At 36.7% G+C, this 19,284-nt stretch overlaps 3 protein-coding genes across 3 annotated transcripts in view; 1 reads left to right on the top strand and 2 right to left on the bottom strand.

Annotated features, from left to right (window-relative positions):
- Positions 1–546: 546 nt before the first annotated feature.
- Positions 547–1,342, bottom strand: LOC306855992 (Rieske domain-containing protein-like; the record flags this gene model as incomplete). Its single annotated transcript, XM_079394951.1, has 4 exons — positions 547–807; positions 954–988; positions 1,044–1,090; positions 1,188–1,342. 4 exons carry the CDS (start codon positions 1,340–1,342, stop codon positions 547–549), a joined length of 498 nt encoding a protein of 165 aa, XP_079251077.1.
- Positions 1,343–2,449: 1,107 nt separating this feature from the next.
- On the top strand, positions 2,450–7,572 carry nudt2 (nudix (nucleoside diphosphate linked moiety X)-type motif 2). Its single transcript, XM_079395298.1, has 3 exons — positions 2,450–2,621; positions 5,826–5,952; positions 6,253–7,572. The coding sequence occupies exons 2-3, from the start codon at positions 5,829–5,831 to the stop codon at positions 6,570–6,572; spliced, it is 444 nt and encodes a 147-aa protein (XP_079251424.1). The 5' UTR covers positions 2,450–2,621; positions 5,826–5,828; the 3' UTR covers positions 6,573–7,572.
- LOC306856198 (ubiquitin-conjugating enzyme E2 R2) overlaps positions 7,227–19,284 on the bottom strand; it is a 13,277-nt gene continuing 1,219 nt past the window's right edge. The window contains exons 2-6 of the mRNA XM_079395297.1: positions 18,882–19,082; positions 14,198–14,284; positions 13,966–14,063; positions 13,379–13,513; positions 7,227–10,282 (exon numbers count right to left, since the gene is read on the bottom strand). Of these exons, the coding sequence (XP_079251423.1) occupies positions 10,027–10,282; positions 13,379–13,513; positions 13,966–14,063; positions 14,198–14,284; positions 18,882–19,058 (753 nt within the window). The 5' untranslated portion in view covers positions 19,059–19,082 and the 3' untranslated portion in view covers positions 7,227–10,026. The remainder of the gene's footprint in view (positions 10,283–13,378; positions 13,514–13,965; positions 14,064–14,197; positions 14,285–18,881; positions 19,083–19,284) is intronic.

Below are 19,284 nucleotides of genomic sequence, written 5' to 3'. Positions count from 1 at the left end.
GTGGGCCAAAATTCCTCCACAGCGCTGTAACAGACTCATTGCAAGTTATTGCAAACACTTGATTGCAGTTGTTGCTGCTAAGGGTGGCCCAACCAGTTATTAGGTTTAGGGGGCAAGCACTTTTTCACACAGGGCCATGTGGGTTTGAATATGGTTTTCCCTTCATAATAAAAAACTTCAATCAAAAATTTTAAAAATTAATATTTAAATTTGTTTGATGATCTGAAACATTAAAGTGTAACAAACATGCAAAAAAATAAAAAATCAGGAAAGGGGCCAACACTTTTTCACACCACTGTATATATATATATATATATATATATATATATATATATATATGTATATATATATATATATATATTATATACATATTTTGAAAATGCACATTTCAGCTGAAAGACAGCTCTGTCACAAAAAAGGGCTATGATATTATTTTGATTCATGATGTCAAATCGCAGTTTTATTCATGCCGACTGAAATCATCAATCTTAATATATGCAGTTCCCTTAGGATCCCTGAAGCTCTCGTCTCACTGTTGCTGCCAGACTAAAAGTCTTCATCTGCATTCACGTCTGCTTCTCCATTCTCCGACTCCTGTGCTTTTCTCAGTTCTGCCCTCCCCTTCTCAGTCTGATAATAGTCTGACTCAATCCACCCAGGGCAGTTGGACAACGTCACAAAGATGTCTTCGTCTACTTCTGTCACTTTGTGCACTCTCTGCTTTATGCCTTTGGAATACCACCGCGGAGTAGGGACTTTTTCTGCGGCCTTGTATAACCCTTCACCTTCTGCCAGAGTGATCTTGTGCTTTGGGCACACAATACAGAGCTTGTTGTTGATTTCCAGTGCATGAAACATTAAAAGGGGTCAGAGTTCACATGCGAGGTAACAAAGTGTGTCAAGTGCATTTATGGATCACTGAAAGAGTTCTGCTTCAGCAGAAATGGCTTTACCTCAATGTCCCCAGGTTCTAAACTACTGCCGGCATCTAAAAAAGAAAAAAGAAAAAAAGGGTCATTAGCAAACATATGCACTAAGCTGACCTGAGCAAATGCCTTTTTGATTCTGGGCTTTTGCCTCTGGAATTGGACTTGGCACACATCCGCAACAGCAAACTCTCAGTGTTAAATCTGCTACTTGGTCTCCCTCTAGTGCAGAAAAATAAGCAAATATGCTTTTCATGCTACTCATGGTAACACTGCAGGTCAATTGCATAGAAAGTTCTTTGATGATATATAATAAGAATGTCTCTTCCATCCAGAGTCACATTCATTCTCTTGGCCTGAACAAGATCTTCTTTCTTGCCGATAAAATACATATGAGAAGGCTTGTTTTCATCCATGGATGTGGTGCAGTTTAATTATGTCTTCTGTGAAAATATAAATATATAATGTTATATGAATACCATCCACCTAAATGAAGGTGCTTATGTTACTTAAATGTATTGTTCTTGTTTCTTGTCCCTCAGCTTAAAATTTACCAGGTGTTTGAAAGAAAGCCATGAAGGAATTAAAGTAGTTCACCCAAAAATGAAAATTCTATCATCATTTATTCACTCTTCAGTTGTTCCAAACCTGTATGAATTTCTTCTGTTGAACACAAAAGAAGCTGTTTTGAAGAATGTTGGTATCCAAACCGTTTCTGGTCCCCATTGACTTCCATGTATGGAAATATAAAAATACTATCAATGAAGTCAATGGGGACCAGAAACTGTTTGGATACACACATTCTTCAAAATATTTTCTATATCTTCTTAAATGTTAATATAAGAAAAATAATCTTCGCTTATGTTCAACGTATCAAAGAATTTAGTTTTTAATTTTGAATTATGCAATATATATAATATGCTTTCTGATATATACTGTAAAAAGGTTGTATACATATACATACCCTTTACATATATGCTGTAAAATTACATAAACCTCAAACAGAAGTCACATAATTCATATGTCTAGCTACCCAGTGTTTGTATAAGATTATATAAACAAGCAATTTATAAACCAACGAGTTACAAATAGTATAAAATATACAGAATTAATATTTAACAATTGTATATAAAACAGTATTTTCTATATTAAAGCAATTACAAATATAATACTAAAAAGTCAATTATAATAAGATAAATCGGATAGGCCTTCTGTCACGAATTAAATAAGTTTACTAAAGACAAAATGCTCCAGTATTTATCACTTGTATCAAAATATATTTTCAGTCATTTAAAGTTTTAAAATGAGACTTCTAACTTTACATATCAACATTGCATATGATTGCAATTTGCCCATCTATCCATCAGGATTACGCGTGATACCATATTCCAAAACAATTATATGTAACTACATTTTTTTTTTTTTACATTCCAAGTCCAACCCATCTGTTATAACAAACAATAAAGTGGATGGACTCCTATTATTTAAATTACATTGAAGCAACCAATCAGAGAGCGACTATCACTGCGTACTCTTCAACATCATCTTTGCGCAGCAGTTACGCAGCTGCGCCGTCAAAACAGAAAGTAACCTGCATACTACGCTCTTTTTCATGTGCTATTCGTTTATTAATGTGCCAGTTTATGTCGCATCTGTTCTAAACAAAAAGGAACATTGAATCATTACCGGCTAGACGTAAGTGAAATGATTTCATCTTAAGCTATAGCTTAAGAGCAGCTAATGAATGGTGATAGCCTGCTAGCGTTATCTTTCATTAGTATTTCCAACCAACAAATTGTATTTAAACAACGCATTCAAAAGACATTTCCTGTTTGAAAACCCTCTTAAACCAGCTGGTTTGCAAGTTGTGTTCCTAAACTGTCTTTAAAACCAGCAAACAGACCGAGCTGCTAAGACCAGCCTTTACTGTCAGGGTTTCTGCAAATAAAAAGTAAAAAAATAGTCGTTTCAGGTATTTTGCACATGGCATATGATATTTTATGTCTTTTTAGAAAGCATAGTTTAACCTCTACAGTTGCATGTACTTTGCCAGACGCTTTATATTATTAAAAACGAAATAAAAATATGAAACAAAATATTCTCCAAATAAATATGACATATATTTGTACAAAATTATATAAACCACAGGCCTTCTTAACCATTGCAACACATCTTTAAACACTGAAAAACTGTTGCTAAAATATTAAAAAGTAATAAAAAATTTAAATTGTATACAAAATAGGATTTATCTATTTTAAAAACGGAATAAAATATATTTAATTATACAAGATATTTTAATTATTATATATCATATATGCCTTTCCAAGCATTTCAAATTATGTATGTATTTACTGAAGACTTAAGCATTTGTTTGTATTTGACACAATTATCATTCACTTTTTTTTTTTTTTTTTTTTACAAAAGCACAGTAAAACTAGTGATCGACCGATATTGATTTTTTAGAACCGATACCGATACCAATTATTTGCATGTCTATGTGCCCGATAACCGATATGCAGAACCGATATTTATTTACTGTTATAAAGTAAATAAATGACTGCGTGAAGTAAGTCCATACTTCACTTTGGTTTTTCCTCCTTTCAGTCATCTTAACAAATTTTTTTTGGAGAATTAGCAGTCTTTCAGGCAGGGCTCTAGACTCATTCTTCCCACTGATCTCACTTTTGCGCACGAGCACATAATTTGGTTGCAATTTGTTTTTTGTTTTTGCTACAACATTTGCATGCTGATGAACTTTTATCATAGTTTATAGTTATATGGTAACGAAAGTTTTCAACATTCAACTTGTTCTTTTTCATCTGTATTATTTGTGATTTAAATTTTGTGAACAGGAATTCCTTTTTTCGTGCGCTTTTTACTTTCAAATTTGCGATCTTGGTGTCACATTTTACAAGAAAAGATCATTGTCTGTTTTGCTTATATCTATACACCTTTAACTTTTTAAGACTAAAACAAAAGATGGATTCATTGTTATTCTTAATTAAAAAGCGCAACAACAATAAAACAGTACGTTGACAATGACAAACTCTTACATAACATTTATCAACAAAAACGAATAAGACGAGGCATGGCATAGGACACACCACATGCTGTACTATATACCTAGTATATTACAGAATGTTTAGCAAACTCTGAGGAAGCAAATAAATATTAATATATATATTTTTTTAATTAAGGAAAGCCTCCATAGCATAACCTGAGGTAAACAGCAAAGATAACAAGCTTCTCAAAACGAAAACAAAAAGAAAAGTAAAACTAAACTGGCTGTAGCTGACAGGAGTTTTTTCTACAAGAATACCACCACATTCACCTTCTCTGGTTTAAGAAGCGGTCTTTTACTTTAGTTTGAAAACAAATCCATCCGTTGCGCTCCATCCGCGACGCGCACCTTCACGCTCGTGCTGACGCGGCGAGTATGAACCAGGCTCTACCCACTAAGCGCTCGTGCTGATAGCACCTCTCTTCACGTGATCAGTGAAATCTGACTCCTGCTATAATGTGCTGCGGCTGGCAGCGCGCGCTGTATGAAGCAGACGCTTTGGAGTAGCGCAGACCTGGCACTCGTACAAATGCGACCACGTCAAATTTTAACTCGCAAACAATTACCATTTTGGTCGCAGTCTAGAGCCCTGTCATGTTCAATTTAATCTTCGTATTACAACAATAAAAAACATTTTATTTATAAAAAGCTTTAGCAGCAACACTAATATTAGCAGTAAGCAAAATGAACATAGAAAGTCTAATGTTTTCAAATGGAGAAAATAAAGGAAAGGAGTCATATCAACTTCATTTTTAACTACAGTTTTAGTAGGTTTATAAGCTGTTTAATAGGATAAAGAGTGAAGAATAATTCACTGGATAATGTTAATTCACGGAATAATATTCTCTGGAATATTGGAGTATAACAAGCATTGTATTTTATTGCATTTCTCAACTGGCATGCTCTAAATTATGCTGCTGACAGCGCGGTTTATATGCCTTTACACAGAACTATAGGCTACTCAAACTGCGATCGATCGCGGAGATAATAAATTATTAATTTCCATAGAGTTGTATTAATTTAGATGTTTATAAACGAAATAATGGTTATATAGTAAGTGTTAATACAATTTAGGGTGCTTCAAAAAAGTGAATCTTGTTAAAAGTTACATGCGGTGGCCGTGCTGAGCATTTCTTGAGCATCAACCGCTGAGTGAACTGCAATATGAAAGCGGCTTCACGAGAATAATGATGAGCATATAGACAACAGAGAGAGAATTACATTCAATGCTTTTCTTTCCAACATGCAATCATTCATGGCTGTATTATTTAATTCATGCAAAGTTACGTCTTTATTGGGAGAGGACTCGACGGATTATCTATGTGACTCCGACTTCACGAGACTAATAGACCACAGAGAGAATTAAATTCAGCGCTTTTATTTCCACCATGTGCTAATTCATGGCTGTGTTATTTCAGGCAAAGTTATAGCCTATCTTTAAAGGGACAGGGCTTGACAGAGTATCTTATTTATCATATTTCTTAGAGCCAAGTTGCATTTAAACTATATATCAGGCATTTATGTAATACATCTAATTTGTGCATTAATGCCTGTAATATTAAATAGTTTACTAACTACAGCAAATCAAGTACCTGCACGCCGTTGCTGTCTCGTCTCCCCTCAGATGCGCTGCAATTGCGATCCTGCGCGCAATTCTGAAAACGTCCACAAGATGGCGGTGTTTATCGGGGAATCCGATATTACAAAACCGATATTCGATTATGGAAAAATGCTTAAATATCGGGAAAAATATCGGTAAATCGATATATCGGTCGATCTCTAAGTAAAACCTGTTATATGATGAGCTGCATGTGCTTTACTAGGCTGTATATTTCCAGGTTATGGCAGTGCGGGCATGTGGATTTGTCATTTTTCGACGTTTGGTCCAGAAGCCTCCATCTGAGAATATAGAGTTCCTGCTGCTGCAGACGTCCTACGGGGAACATCACTGGACACCACCCAAAGGTGCAGCTCACAGCTTCTTATGATGCTTTTCCTGTATTCAACTCATTTAACTCTCAATTTCTTTTTCAACCACTTTAGTCCTGCCCATTTAAAAGAATATTATGGCTTATTTTCAACGTAATACTTATTTCTACATGCAGAAAAAGAGCATTTATAAACTAAATGTAATTAAAATAAATGCCACAAATACTGGTAGATAAGTCACATGACCTGTCAGCAGCAAATCAGTTAAAGACATGTGGATATCTTCAATTTCTTAGTAATTTTACTGAAAGAATAACATTATCCTCCCCCCATAAGGTCATGTTGACCCTGGAGAGGACGACTTCACCACCGCCTTGAGAGAGACACAGGAGGAAGCGGGTTTAGGTAAAGATCACCTGCGTGTGGTAGATGGATTCCTGCAGAGGTTGCACTATCAGGTCAGAGGAAAGGACAAAGAGGTCCTCTATTGGTTGGCTGAGCTGCGTGACCCAAACACACAGGTCGTTCTCTCAGACGAACACCAGGATTACCGCTGGGCCAAACTAGAGGAAGCCTGCAAGCTGGCAAAATACCAGGATTTACAGGACACACTTACAGCAGCACAGCAGTATCTAGAAACACAGGGCAAACAGTAACATTTACACTTGGTTTTGACATTTAGACACTGACAGAGTTGATGACGGTTTAAAGGAGGACTTGATGTGCTGTATGAAATTTGACTGTGGGAATAGACATTTGACTTTCGTCCTTTTTGCTAAAATGAATTTAATTTGAATTAAATTAAATAGGATGCTTCCAAGTAGTTAAAATGTTAAGACGAATGCAAAACCTCTAAATCTCCATCTGTGGCATACTGTTAATTACCACAGAAAATAACTTTGAGAAGCCTATATAGATTATCAAAAATAGTTGTTTTGCTATGAATCCTGTATCATCCAGATTGTCCTAAATTAACTATAATGAAACCAGTAAATGAGAAACACTGTTTAAGAATCAATGATTGTTTGTATTATTTATATTCTATTGTAGTTTTTATTAATATTTAGAATGAGCTATAATTTTATATTTTTCATTTAAATTTGAGTTAAAGTGCTTTGTCATTTTATTAGTTTCTTTTTAAATATTTTCTAAATGGTTTTCATTTATTTTATTTCAGTTAGTCATTTTAGTACTTAAGTTTAAGTTTAAAAAATTCAAAAATATTGTTTAAATTTGTCACCTAATGGTTTGAGAATGGTTAATAGTTTTAGTCAACGATAACAACACCATCATGAACTGAAAGAACCTCTAAATGCCTTGTCTAATGGTTTAATTGCTAAGGAGCATTAACTCCTGTACATACACACAAACAAAAATGAATTGCATTGTGATCATACAAGCAGTCTTAAAATGATCATACTGGACACCCCCCACCCCCCTCAAACTCAAATACTTATGTTTAGAATAGAAATAGGTATCGATTTAGTCATTCTTACTGTTCTCCATTCTTCCGTATGTGAATATTTAGAATGATAAATGATGTTCCCTTTAACAACATTACAAGAGAAAGGAAATGCATCGAACTTAGAGCAAATAATGACTTCGGATGTTTTGATCTGACTCAGGACCACAAATCCTGTCAAAGAATAGTATATGAAAAACAAAAAAATCATGAATGAAACATTAAAAACACACTCATGACACACAAATAATAAAATCCTTCAAGACAAATCCACTGTTGACTAACGCCACGACACTTTTTGAAATTAACTTGGTTGTTTTGCTGTGCACAGGGGTGCAATACACCGAGTCTCTTGCTGAATGTGTAAAATCCAGTCCGTTTTAATTGATTTTAATCGTCCCTGTTGAGCCCTTTCGGCCCATAGTCCAAACGTTTAAGGGAGCGATTGAGCCGGGAACGATAGTTCTAGATAGTTCAGTGAGTTCATGATGCTCGGAAGAGTACGAGAGCACCGTTTCCTCACGATCCTCACATCCACACTCCCTTCCGGAGGGGTTTCGTAGGACCAGGAATCAGCATCTGTGTCCTTGGCTGGTTTGTGGGAATAAAGGTGTACCTGAGACCCCATGTGCATAAACGTCTACGCTTCCACCCCCATTAAAGAGACCTTAGGGATTCGCGTGCCTCATCAGATGATTGACACATCATATAAAACACATTAAAACACACAAGCATGCTCTTGAAAGCTACGGCCCACGACGGCACCGTTGCCAATGCAAAAAAGCATAAGATCACTGATCTCAAACCCCATACTTAAAAAAAAAAAACTCCCAAGGTTTTCGGTCAAAATCAGTGAGAAACGGAAACGGTTTGGTACAGCTGCTCAGACACTCATACGTGATCACTTACCAAGAGTATGTGTACATTTAAAAGCATAACAGTATAATTACCTTCAGACAAAATTGGTGGATGGAATATTAGGGGCTGAACGTGGGACATCATCTTAGTGACTTAAACAGTCTCATCATAGTTTCTGGGTCAGCGAAATGAAGGTGTGCTAGAAGTAGTTTTAATGCTAGTGTCGCTGAGCACTTGAAAGCACCTTCATGTGCCATATAATCTGACACCGTGATTTAATGGCTCAAAAATCTCAGGTAATTTGGGGTATGAGCTGCACATAAGAGTATGTAGTTGTGAAGGTGACCCTGCTGATGTGGATGGCTGGTCAAAACGACGAAATTCAATTTTTATGAGAAGGAAACAGTCTATTCATTCTCCATTTTCCCACCCTTAAATACTTACCGTTCTAAGTGGGATCTTAGGTACATATAGTGGAATCGGTGAAGCCCTATACTGTAAAGCCAGTTCTAAAGAAACTGTAACTTGGAAATGAACAAAACATTCATTTGTTGGTGATTTTACTAGCTCATGGGTGGGTTCAAGGGTTAGTTAGAAAAAAAATTAAAGTTTTATCATTTATTTACTCACCCTCATATCATTGCAAATCTGTGTGGCTAGTCTTTCTTTTGTTTCCGCCATATAATAAATAATAAAAAAGGCAATTGCAACTTCTTATCTCACAATTTTTTTATTCTTGCAATTGACCCTTCGCAAAAACCTGGCCTCCTTAGTTAATGTTGCTTTGTCTGACAAGCCATGCCGCTCTGACACTACACATCATGTTCATGTTCAAAAATACATCGCGGAGAAAAGAGGAAACTGACAAAACTCCAAAAGACAAGACAAAGCAGGTTATTTCTGGTATGAAACAAGGTCTCCGCTATCAAAATGTGTCTTTTTTTTTTTTTTAAAGAAATTCAAACAATACCATTTTGTGGCTCTTTAAAGTGTCTCTTCCTCTTTACTAGTTATAGCATGAAATAAACATGAATGAACATCAGAACTTATTTTATTCCAACCGCGGAAAGACATCAAGTTTAAGTCCACCAAAGTTAATGTACTCCTGTCTGATTTGTTAGTCGGACAAGCTGGCGGTTTCGGCGTTATGATTGGTCAGATCGCCTATCAATCAAGCTCTTTGCGAAGGGTCATTACGAATTCAAACCTCCAAAAAAATTTTATCTCGAAATTGAGTTTTTTGTTCACATCTCACAATTCTGACTTTTTTCTCTCATTTTTTCCCCCCTCTTATGTACTGTTTTTGCCTACTATATAGTAGGGGAAGAAGGTGTATTTGGACACTGGCATTGTTTAGTTATTACTTTTGGAAAAATCTGCTCAAAAATCTCAAAACAGCTTGACAAAATTTCTCTAGAAACATGAGGGTGAGTAAATCACAACAGAGAACTAGCCCTCAAAAAGGGTTGCAATTAACAAAACATTTTGAAATGAGCATGTTTAAGGTGGCCTGACAAGCTCTGATTATCCAAAAGCCCTGAGGTTAAGAGGCAGGAGAAGGAGGAATGTGAAACTTTACTAAAAATGACTGGTTTTGTGAACCCAGAGTGAACTTTACTTATGAACGGGGAGGTGCTGAAAAGGACAGAGATCTTAAGTAATGAGTTTTTTGGAACAGAGTGAAAAACGAAAGCTTTAAGCACAGGAAAAGAGAATTCGAAACATGAGGCTGTCAGGGTAAAGAGTAGCGAGAGGGCAAAGGTCAGTGTCATGGAAACGGTGGAAGGAGGTCAAGATTCCTCGTTGCCAGAGTCGTCTTCATCGCCAAAACAGTCCCCGGCCATTTCACTGCCAATCCCACTGGCCTCTGCCTCATCTTCGTCATCCTCCTCCTCCTCTATGTCGTCGTCATATAGATCGTCATAGAGCAGGTCAGAGCTACTGTCGTGGGAAGGCACTTTGGTCTGGATGCAGTACTCAGCTAGCGTCGTTGGTACTTTAACTCCATCTCGCTCTGCATCTGCCTTAGTGGACATCACCTGCTTCCTGTGCACAATGCAAAGACAGAGTCAGCAAACCAGTTAAGGCTTTTTGGAACAGCTACAAAAGTAACACCTATCTATATATATATACATTAGTGCTGTCAAACAATTAATCGCATCCAAAATAAAAGTTTTTGTCCGGAGTCAATTATTCCGCTTATACTACGGTTGCCACACCTCAAGACATCGATCAGATTATATATTTCAAGGGATTCGTCCGGTTTTTCTACTTAAATCGCTATTGTGAGTAGGATTATTTCTTCCGCATCTCATCCAACGACTCTTTTGCTAGTTCCAAAACGTCATTTTAAAGCTGGCAATGGAGGCTTGAGCCGTTGATAGCAGACTAATGCAGTTAATAATGAAGTTATTAGAAAGAGAGCGAGAGAGACAGAGACACAGAGAAAGAGAAACAGAGAGAGAGAGAGAGAGAGAGAGAGAGAGAGCGAGAGAGCTTGTATGAATTAGGCTACCTCTGTGTGTCCCTCAACAGTGTTCTGAAGCACCGTCTCTAAACTGTAAGTCTGCTTTAAGATGCAGCGCTGTTATTACCTCGCTAGTGAGAAATGTCATGTGTAGCCTTTAAGTTGCTACACTAGGCTAACTGATAAAATCGTCAGGGCAGCGCTGACAACGATGCGAAGTGATATGGAACTGTAATGCGGTCAAGAAAGCTGCCTGGAACTACGTTCGCCGTGCGTTTCCCTGAAAATAATTGCACACCTCAGAACGTTCGTCAGCCAATCAGATTCAAGCATTCAACGGCCCCGTAGTATAAGTATATATAAATACACACACATGCATGTATTTCAGAAAAATATTTTGTTTATATATTAAATAGATGTGTATATAATATAAATTATATTAATATAATATATGTAGATATTTTCAAAATATATACTGTATGTGTGTGTATTTATATATACATGATAAATATACACAGTGAACACACATATATTATGGAAACAAAAACTTTTATTTGGGATGCGATTAATCGTTTGACAGCACTAATATATATATATATATATATATATATATATATATATATATATATACATGCTACCAGATAAAAAAAAAAATAATAATAAATTAATACTTTTTTCAGCAAGGATGCATTCATTTGATCAAAAGTGACAGCATTTTTCATTTTACCAATATGTTCTGTGTCAAATAATTCTGTCTTTTTCAAATAAGTCCTGAAAAAAATTTTTTTTCACAAAAATGAAAAGTTTTTGTGAAAATTTTTCACAAAAATATTAAGCAGCACAAATGTTTTCAACATGATAAGAAATGTTTTGTATGCATCAAATATTAGAATGGTTTCTGAAGAAGCATGTGACACTAAAGACTGGAGTAATGCCTGCTGAAAGGTTATTTTAATATATTTCTCAATGTTAAATATTCATTTACACAATAATATTTCTCAATATTAATGTTTTTACTGTATTTTGGTCAAATGAACGTAGCCTTGGTGACTTTTCTTTTTGTGAGAAAAGAATGTCAATAAGGGAAAAGTTCAATATTTTTCACTAATGTTTACTTGCCCAAGAGAAATAAAGACACTCAGAGCAGTATGTCCTGAACTTCAGTGGGATGGTGCAATGAAAGTGTGTTGGGCCAAAATCTGGCCTTAGTCAATGTTTAACCTAGATCTTAGCCAACGTTAGGGGTATAATTCAATTTTGACATTTCCTGAATAATATAGAAGTTGTGCACAATGCTAGGGTGTGCTGGGCGGTTGCCAGGGTGCTGCTGCTATTACTAAGGTGTTCTGGGTGGCTGTTGAAACGTTGCTATACAGTTCAGGGTTCCTACACATTTTCCATTTCAAAATTCCATACTTTTCCAGATTCAAATTTCCAAACCTCTTAGTAGATTTTTGGCAAATTTTTAATACAAATGGTTCATACAGAACTATTTTCAGCTTTATACTGTATTTAGTATATATTACAGTCATCTGTAAATATTTTTATTTTTTAAGGGTTTTTTTCATTGCCCCTAAAATAATTTTAAAAAATAAAAATAAACACCTTTGCATGCACACAAGAAACTTTTTTGTGCCCTCGAGAAACTATTGACATGTGCATGGGAATTTTTTGCATGCTTACACATTACAATTTCTAGTTTTATATAACCCATTTCCTTTGTGCATCACTGCCATCTTGCTATGAATAAAGTGAGAGCATGGATGCACATGAATTAATAGAGATCTACTTGCTCAAAATTTGGCTTTCCTTATGGTAGTACCTCTAATATCAAGGCCTAATGTCCAATTTAGCCTCTGTCCCAGTGGAAAAACCAAGACACGAAATGGGCTGATGGCATAATATGGCTGTGTGCATTGTCCTATTTGCCAAGTTTGAAAATGTGGCTTAGGGCAGTATGTCATATTTCAAGGCCTTAGGTCTCTTTAACACATACTCTGTGGCACCCAAGTAATCACCCATGATATGGCCTGATGGTGCTATTGGTAGCTCAGTATATGCTAAGTTTATTAGTTTCTCGTGCGCACATAAAAGTCTGTATATATATTTTTTTTTTGCGAAGATACTTGAGGCTATGTAATATGGTGCTAAGAATATCGTAAGAAACCCAAAATGAAAAAGTGCACCTTGCACCAAGTGCACCAGTCGCGTTTGACAATCACTAAAGAATCATTAAACCGCTGCCATGAAAACGCTTCTTGTATAATAAACTTGTTTTCATTAAATTCTTAATTTTCTATTATAAAAAACTAAATAGGGGAAAAAGTCTGGAAATGCAAAATTTTTTCCATACACTGCTTTCGTTTTCCATACTTTTCCAAACCGCGTAGGAACCCTGACAGTTGCTACAGTTGTGAGTTTTGTGTTAGCACGTTGCTGGATCTCTGAAAATCAATTAAGGCTTCACAGCTTCTTTTAACAGTTGCAAATGTGACAGCTGCGTGTTTAAATATATTTTTAAGTATTATTCATGCCTGTAGCACAAATAGCGCAGGGAAGATTAGAGTTAGAGAAAAAGCTGCAGATTGACCGTTAAACTTAATGTAATTTGATGGAAATGGCAGAGTATGTGTTTTCATGGAAGTCATTTAGCCTAAATGATAAAGTGGTCGTACCTTATAATCTCTGCATATTCCTTGTCCTTGCCTTTGCTGTCCCTCCACTTGCGAAACATGACCGAGGCATCCACGTTTGCAGGAGAAAAGGTGTTGGGTTCATTCAGCAGTGAGATCACGCTCAGCAGGATTGTTCTACAGACAAACACACACATTACTCTACCGATCAAAGGTTTGGGGTTGGTAAGATTTCTGAAATGATTTTTAAAGAAGTCTCTCATGCTCACCAAGGTAGCATTTATTTGATCAAAAATACAGTAAAACAGTAATATTGTGAAAGATTAATACGATTTAAAATAAATGCTTTCTATTATTTTAAAATATAATTTATTCCTGTGATGGCAAAAAAGTATTTTCAGCATCATTACTCCAGTCTTCAGTGCCACAAGATCCTTCAGAAATCATTCTAATATGCTGATTTGCTGCTCAAGAAAAAATTCTTATCATTATCAATATTGAAAACAGTTGTGCTGCTTAATAATTTTCTGGAAATGCTCATTCATTTCTTTTTAGATTTTTTAATGAACAGAAAGTTCAAAAGAACAGCATTTATTTGAGTGAAATTCTGGGTATTTTCACCAGAATACCTGACATTCTGTGTGGGGTTCCATCGCTCTGAGGGCAGCTCTCCGCTCTGAGGGTCATCCACAGGAGGATGGAGGATGGAAATACACACGTCGCCATTCTGGGATAGAGAAATGTACATGAATGGCAAAAATGGCAGCATTGTTATAATTACTAATGTAAGTTTTAAGCTGTTGTAATCCGTTTGGTGGCACAGTAAACATGCATTAAACAGGCATACACAAGCATTTTCACCTCATAGATGTTTGGATGCCACATCTTGGTGAGGAATCGGAAGGTCGGAGGAGAGTAGGGGTAGTCAATAGGAAATTTTATATGGGCCTGGGAAAGGAGGCAGAGTGAAACATTGAGCATTATTAGCTCGCATATGAGCCGTATTATAGCTGGTAAATAAGCCGTTATAAATTGGTCCCAAAATGGAAAGGACACATCAGACTAAAAGGGTTCATATAAACATAATCCTCATGAATCTCTACATCATGTACTCTTCATCAGGTTTCTGATGTGGTGCCAAAAAACACGCTTGAGACAACAGTGCAATTCAACTAAACAGTACAGTGCAGTGCTGTGTTAAATGCTGCACTCTCTTCAGTGCAGTTCTGATAGTACTATTTTGTGCTGAGTGTTGTGATTGTGGTTATTATAACAATAGCGATTTTGAAAGTGATTGTGGCTTTGAGTTTAGTTATAACAACTGCAATGGTTGTGAGAGCAGTTATAGGTTATGTGGCTATGGCCATGAGTACAGTTTTAAAGGAATAGTTCAGTCGAAAATGAAAATTCTGGCATTAATTAGTAACCCTTATGTTGTTACAATCCCATATGAACTAATTCTTTGAAAGGATCCGACTCAAAAGATTTGTCCATTTAGAAATTGCTCATAAACCAAATAGAGCTATGGCAGATGTCACTATTTGCAGTGAGTAACGGTGATCAGTTAAATTTCAATCTTTTCCTCACAAAGTTATGACTCTATATAATGCGTAAGTCATAAAAAGTAGTTTGAAGGTTTTTTTAAACTTGAAACCTCTAGTCACATTCTTCATGATATAAAGAAGTCCAACAGGTATGGAATGACAGAATTGTCATTTTTGCTTTAAACATGAGTCCAGTCTAAGACTGTATCTTCTCTGCGAGTGGAAATCCTGTTACTCACCACTGCTGTTGACCGCTGATTATGTGTCAGACTACATGAACTGGCTAGTGCTCAAGTCAGACTGCAGCGTGACTGTGACAGCATGAATGAAGATAGGAGTCTCAGTCAAAGCATTTAGTGTTAGAAAGCCAAAACCTAATCTAATAACTTCCTCCATTAATGATCATTAGAAACAAACAGGAACAAATGACAGCTTTTGAAGCTCTAAAAACTGCTCTATAACAAATTATAAAATGCTATTCAACAAAGATGCAATATCTATATCCATGCAATTTCTTGCTGAAGCCTGATAGCTGCACATTTGAAATACTTTGTCTAATGGGTGGAACCCAAGCCTGTGTTTAGAAAGATAGCATAATCTTCCTCAAAACATTTTTGAGGTATGATTATGAGCTGTATTACAAATTTAAGCCAGACTATGCTGTTGGGACCTAGTTGCTCAGTTATATGTTTTTTTGGAAGACAGAAAGTGATGTTATGCTTTATGAGGTACTATGAAGGTACTTGAAGTGAAGTGAAGTGAAGTGACATTCAGCCAAGTATGGTGACCCATACTCGGAATTCGTGCTCTGCATTTAACCCATCCATCGTGCACACACACAGCAGTGAACACACACACACCGTGAACATACACCCGGAGCAGTGGGCAGCCATTTATGCTGCGGCGCCCGGGGAGCAGTTGGGGGTTCGGTGCCTTGCTCAAGGGCACCTCAGTCGTGGTATTGAGGGTGGAGAGAGCGCTGGACATTCACTCCCCCCACCTACAATCCCTGCCGGCCGGAGACTCGAACCTGCAACCTTTGGATCACGAGTCCAACTCTCTAACCATTAGGCCACGACTTCCCCAAAGGGGAAGGGGGAAAGGGACGTTCTCTGCATTTAACCCATCCAGGTACACCTGGAGCAGCGGGCTGCCATCAATGCGGCGCCCGGGGAGCAGTTGAGGGGTTCGGTGCCTTGCTCAAGGGTCTCACCTCAGTCGCGGTTGCCGGACCTGAGACTCGAACCCACGACCTTCGGGTTACAAGTCCAACTCTCTATCCATTAGGCCACGACTGCCCCCTATTAATTGCCCCCTTGCTATTAATTACATGAAGACTTAAAAAAGTGAAGAGCGTAATTTCTGTGTACTTAAAAATATTGAATGTTTTACTGTTTTCACCAAAATGTAATCCTTCTCCAAAACTCATGGGGGAATCAATTTCTAAATTACTCTTATATTTAAGGAATAGTTCACCCAAATTAGAATTTACCCACTCTCAGAACATCCAAGATGTAGATGTAGAGGCAGCAATATTACGGAAAGAGGACTTGTTAGGCAATTTTTAAGTTAAAATGCTTTGATGGATTTTTTTTTTCTTATAAGCATGCATCTTTTCACTTCACAAGATGTAAGTTTATGAAGTAGTCATGTGGATTACTTGTAGATTATTGTGATGTTTTTATCAGCTGTTTGAACTCTAATTCTGATGGCATTCATTCATGCAGATGATTCACCGCTGAACAAGTGATGGTAAATTTATCTAAATCTGTTCCCATGAAGAATTAATTTTAACATAACAAAAATGGCATTTTTATATATGAATCAGCCATAATAAATTGTTACCTTAAATTCATAAAACTTCACCAAAGACTTTGACCTGTGGCATATTATGATACAATAATATAACTTTGAAGGAATGATGAGGATTTTTTTTTTTTTTTTTTTTTGGTAAATTTGAGGACTGCGTCACTGAAAGTACTGACTATTGCAGTTAATAATACGCCACTGATAATTGACTACAGGGAATATGGTTAAAATGCACTGTCCTTCTATTTTTAGCTCTCATATGGAGATGTCATTAATATCTGTCAGGGCTAAAAATAGAGATCTAGAGTATAAGGAATGCACCACCCGGGGAAAGAAGAACTTGAGAGTGCAAAACATGGGAGAACAAGTATGTGAGGTATACTTCAGAATGAAATATTATCATGCAGACTTGAATTGCTTTGTCTGACTCGCAACAACCTAGTCCATTGGTAAGTAGGGGTGTGCTCAAAATATCGATTCTTAGATACATACCGATATAATAAAAAAAGATACAGTATCGATATTCTAGCCCTTAGTATCGATACTCCGCCCAGCCATTAGGGGGCGCAGCGGCGCCCGCGAGTTTCAAAAAACTCATGGAAAATGTTAAAGCAAGATGTAGCATTTAAAGGTGCCATAGAATGAAAAACTGTCTTTACCCTGGCATATTTAAATAATAACAGTTCTGTACATGGAAATGACATACAGTGAGCCTCAAACACCATAGTTTCCTCCTTCATATGTAAATCTCGTGATTAAAAAAGACCACTGAAAAACACGCGAATCAGAACATAACACCGACTGTGACGCAACAGTCGGGATCACTACGCCCCCAACATTTGCATAAACCCGCCCTTGTTCTAAGCCGGCCGAACCATCAGAAGCTCTGCAGGTATTGTAAATAAACAAGCGCGGACAACAGCGAAAATAACTAAATAAATGTTATGTTCCAGGCCGTGCAGGGGGTGTGAAGTGCAGGGATGGGTTGGTGTCTGTATTCAGAAAGGCACAGAAAGCAAATAACGCGAGCCACTAAAGGGACATGGTTAGCTCCTTGCTAGCGGTAGCCTGTTACAGTACATAAGATTTCACTCTCAGTTAGGAGAGATGAGGATGATGGCGAATGACTTACAGATCCTGAGCACCACTGACAAGCATCTGATCTTGTGAAATGTGTGGTAAGTACTGTTGCTCCATAATGTAAACATAGTTTGTGTGATCGCGTCTCTTGGAAGTGAAACTATAACGCGATCGATGGATCGTTCAAAAGCAGTTTCAATGCCTCGCATATTAATAACGGCTCCCTGATGCCCGCGTTTTATATACAGTATAATTACCCGACGATATAACTGCGAGAGAAAGTATTTAAATATATATTTTCCTCCCTGTGCTTCCTTCTTGCTGATGAGCTGTACTGTGAAACAGCCAATCAGAGCAGGGCTCAACATTGAGCAGCACTGTGAAACAGCCAATCAGAGCAGAGCTCATTATTATTCATGACCCTGCCAAATAAGCCAATAACAGACCGTTTCATTCTAGGGAGAAATCCTAGGGTTGTAAATGGACATGTAAAATTGTTTCTGGAGATTTTTTGCCCTTACCTAAGCCACATACCTTCTGTGTAGATATCAGAGAACAATTTAAAATACTGTATCAATGCATTCTATGGCACCTTTAAGTGATTTCATAGTGAAATATGTTATGGCAGTACATGGTGTCACAAAAAAGAATTATAAGAAGATTTAATAAGAAGTTAAGAATAAGAAGAAGATTTTGTGCTTGTGTGAGCTCAGACTGTACCCTTGGAAAGTTAAATGTTGACTTGTGGTAATTTCCAGATTAATACAATTTGTGTACAATTAATCAGAGCACTTAAAGTTGCAAATATTTAAGCAAAATGCACTTTGTTATAATGCACTTTTGTCTTCATTAAATTGAAGAAAAATGCAGAGTTCTGTTTGTTGAGTAAATGTGTTCAGCATTAACTAATTGGCTCTGGCCCATGTATTTTTATTGAATGGTATCGAATCGTGTCACATTGTATCAAATCGTATCGAGACAGCTCTGTATCGAGGTACGTATCGAATCGTGACCTGTGTATCGAGGTATGTATCGTATCGCCAGGTTCTCCAAGGTATACAGCCCTATTGGTAAGCATTCAAGAACATCATTTAAATCCACACAAGGCTTACCTTAAAGTAGCCCCCTTCATAAAGTGTGTTCGGAGGGCCAAAGATGGCCACCTCCCAGTTGTAGAGGTCCGACTCCTCCACCAGAGTAATGCGGAAACCTTCCACTGGCTCCTCCTGCAGGGATTTCAGCTCCAGCATCAAAGCCTTCTGAGAGCTCGGCATCTGCTGGTGTGCCATGACAGTCCTGATACTTCAGCCTTTCTGTGGATTCAATGAAAATAAGTTTAGATTTTTTTTTTCTTCAGAGAATATTATATCTATCTATCTATCTATCTATCTATCTATATATATATATGTATATATATATATGTATATATATATATATATATATATATATATATATATATATATATATATATATGTGTATATATATATATATATATATATATATATATATATATAT

The sequence above is a fragment of the Barbus barbus genome, assembly GCF_936440315.1.
Source record: "Barbus barbus genome assembly, chromosome: 36".
Classification (NCBI taxonomy): Eukaryota; Metazoa; Chordata; class Actinopteri; order Cypriniformes; family Cyprinidae; genus Barbus; species Barbus barbus.
This window is presented reverse-complemented; position numbering and strand designations above follow the sequence as displayed.

What these genes read in the sequence shown, in the direction of transcription:
- nudt2 (XM_079395298.1), top strand. Translation starts at nt 5,829, where the DNA reads ATGGCAGTGCGGGCATGTGGATTTGTCATTTTTCGACGTTTGGTCCAG. An exon ending in TCACTGGACACCACCCAAAG is followed by an intron (nt 5,953 to 6,252) that starts GTGCAGCTCACA and finishes TCCCCCCATAAG; the next exon opens with GTCATGTTGACCCTGGAGAG.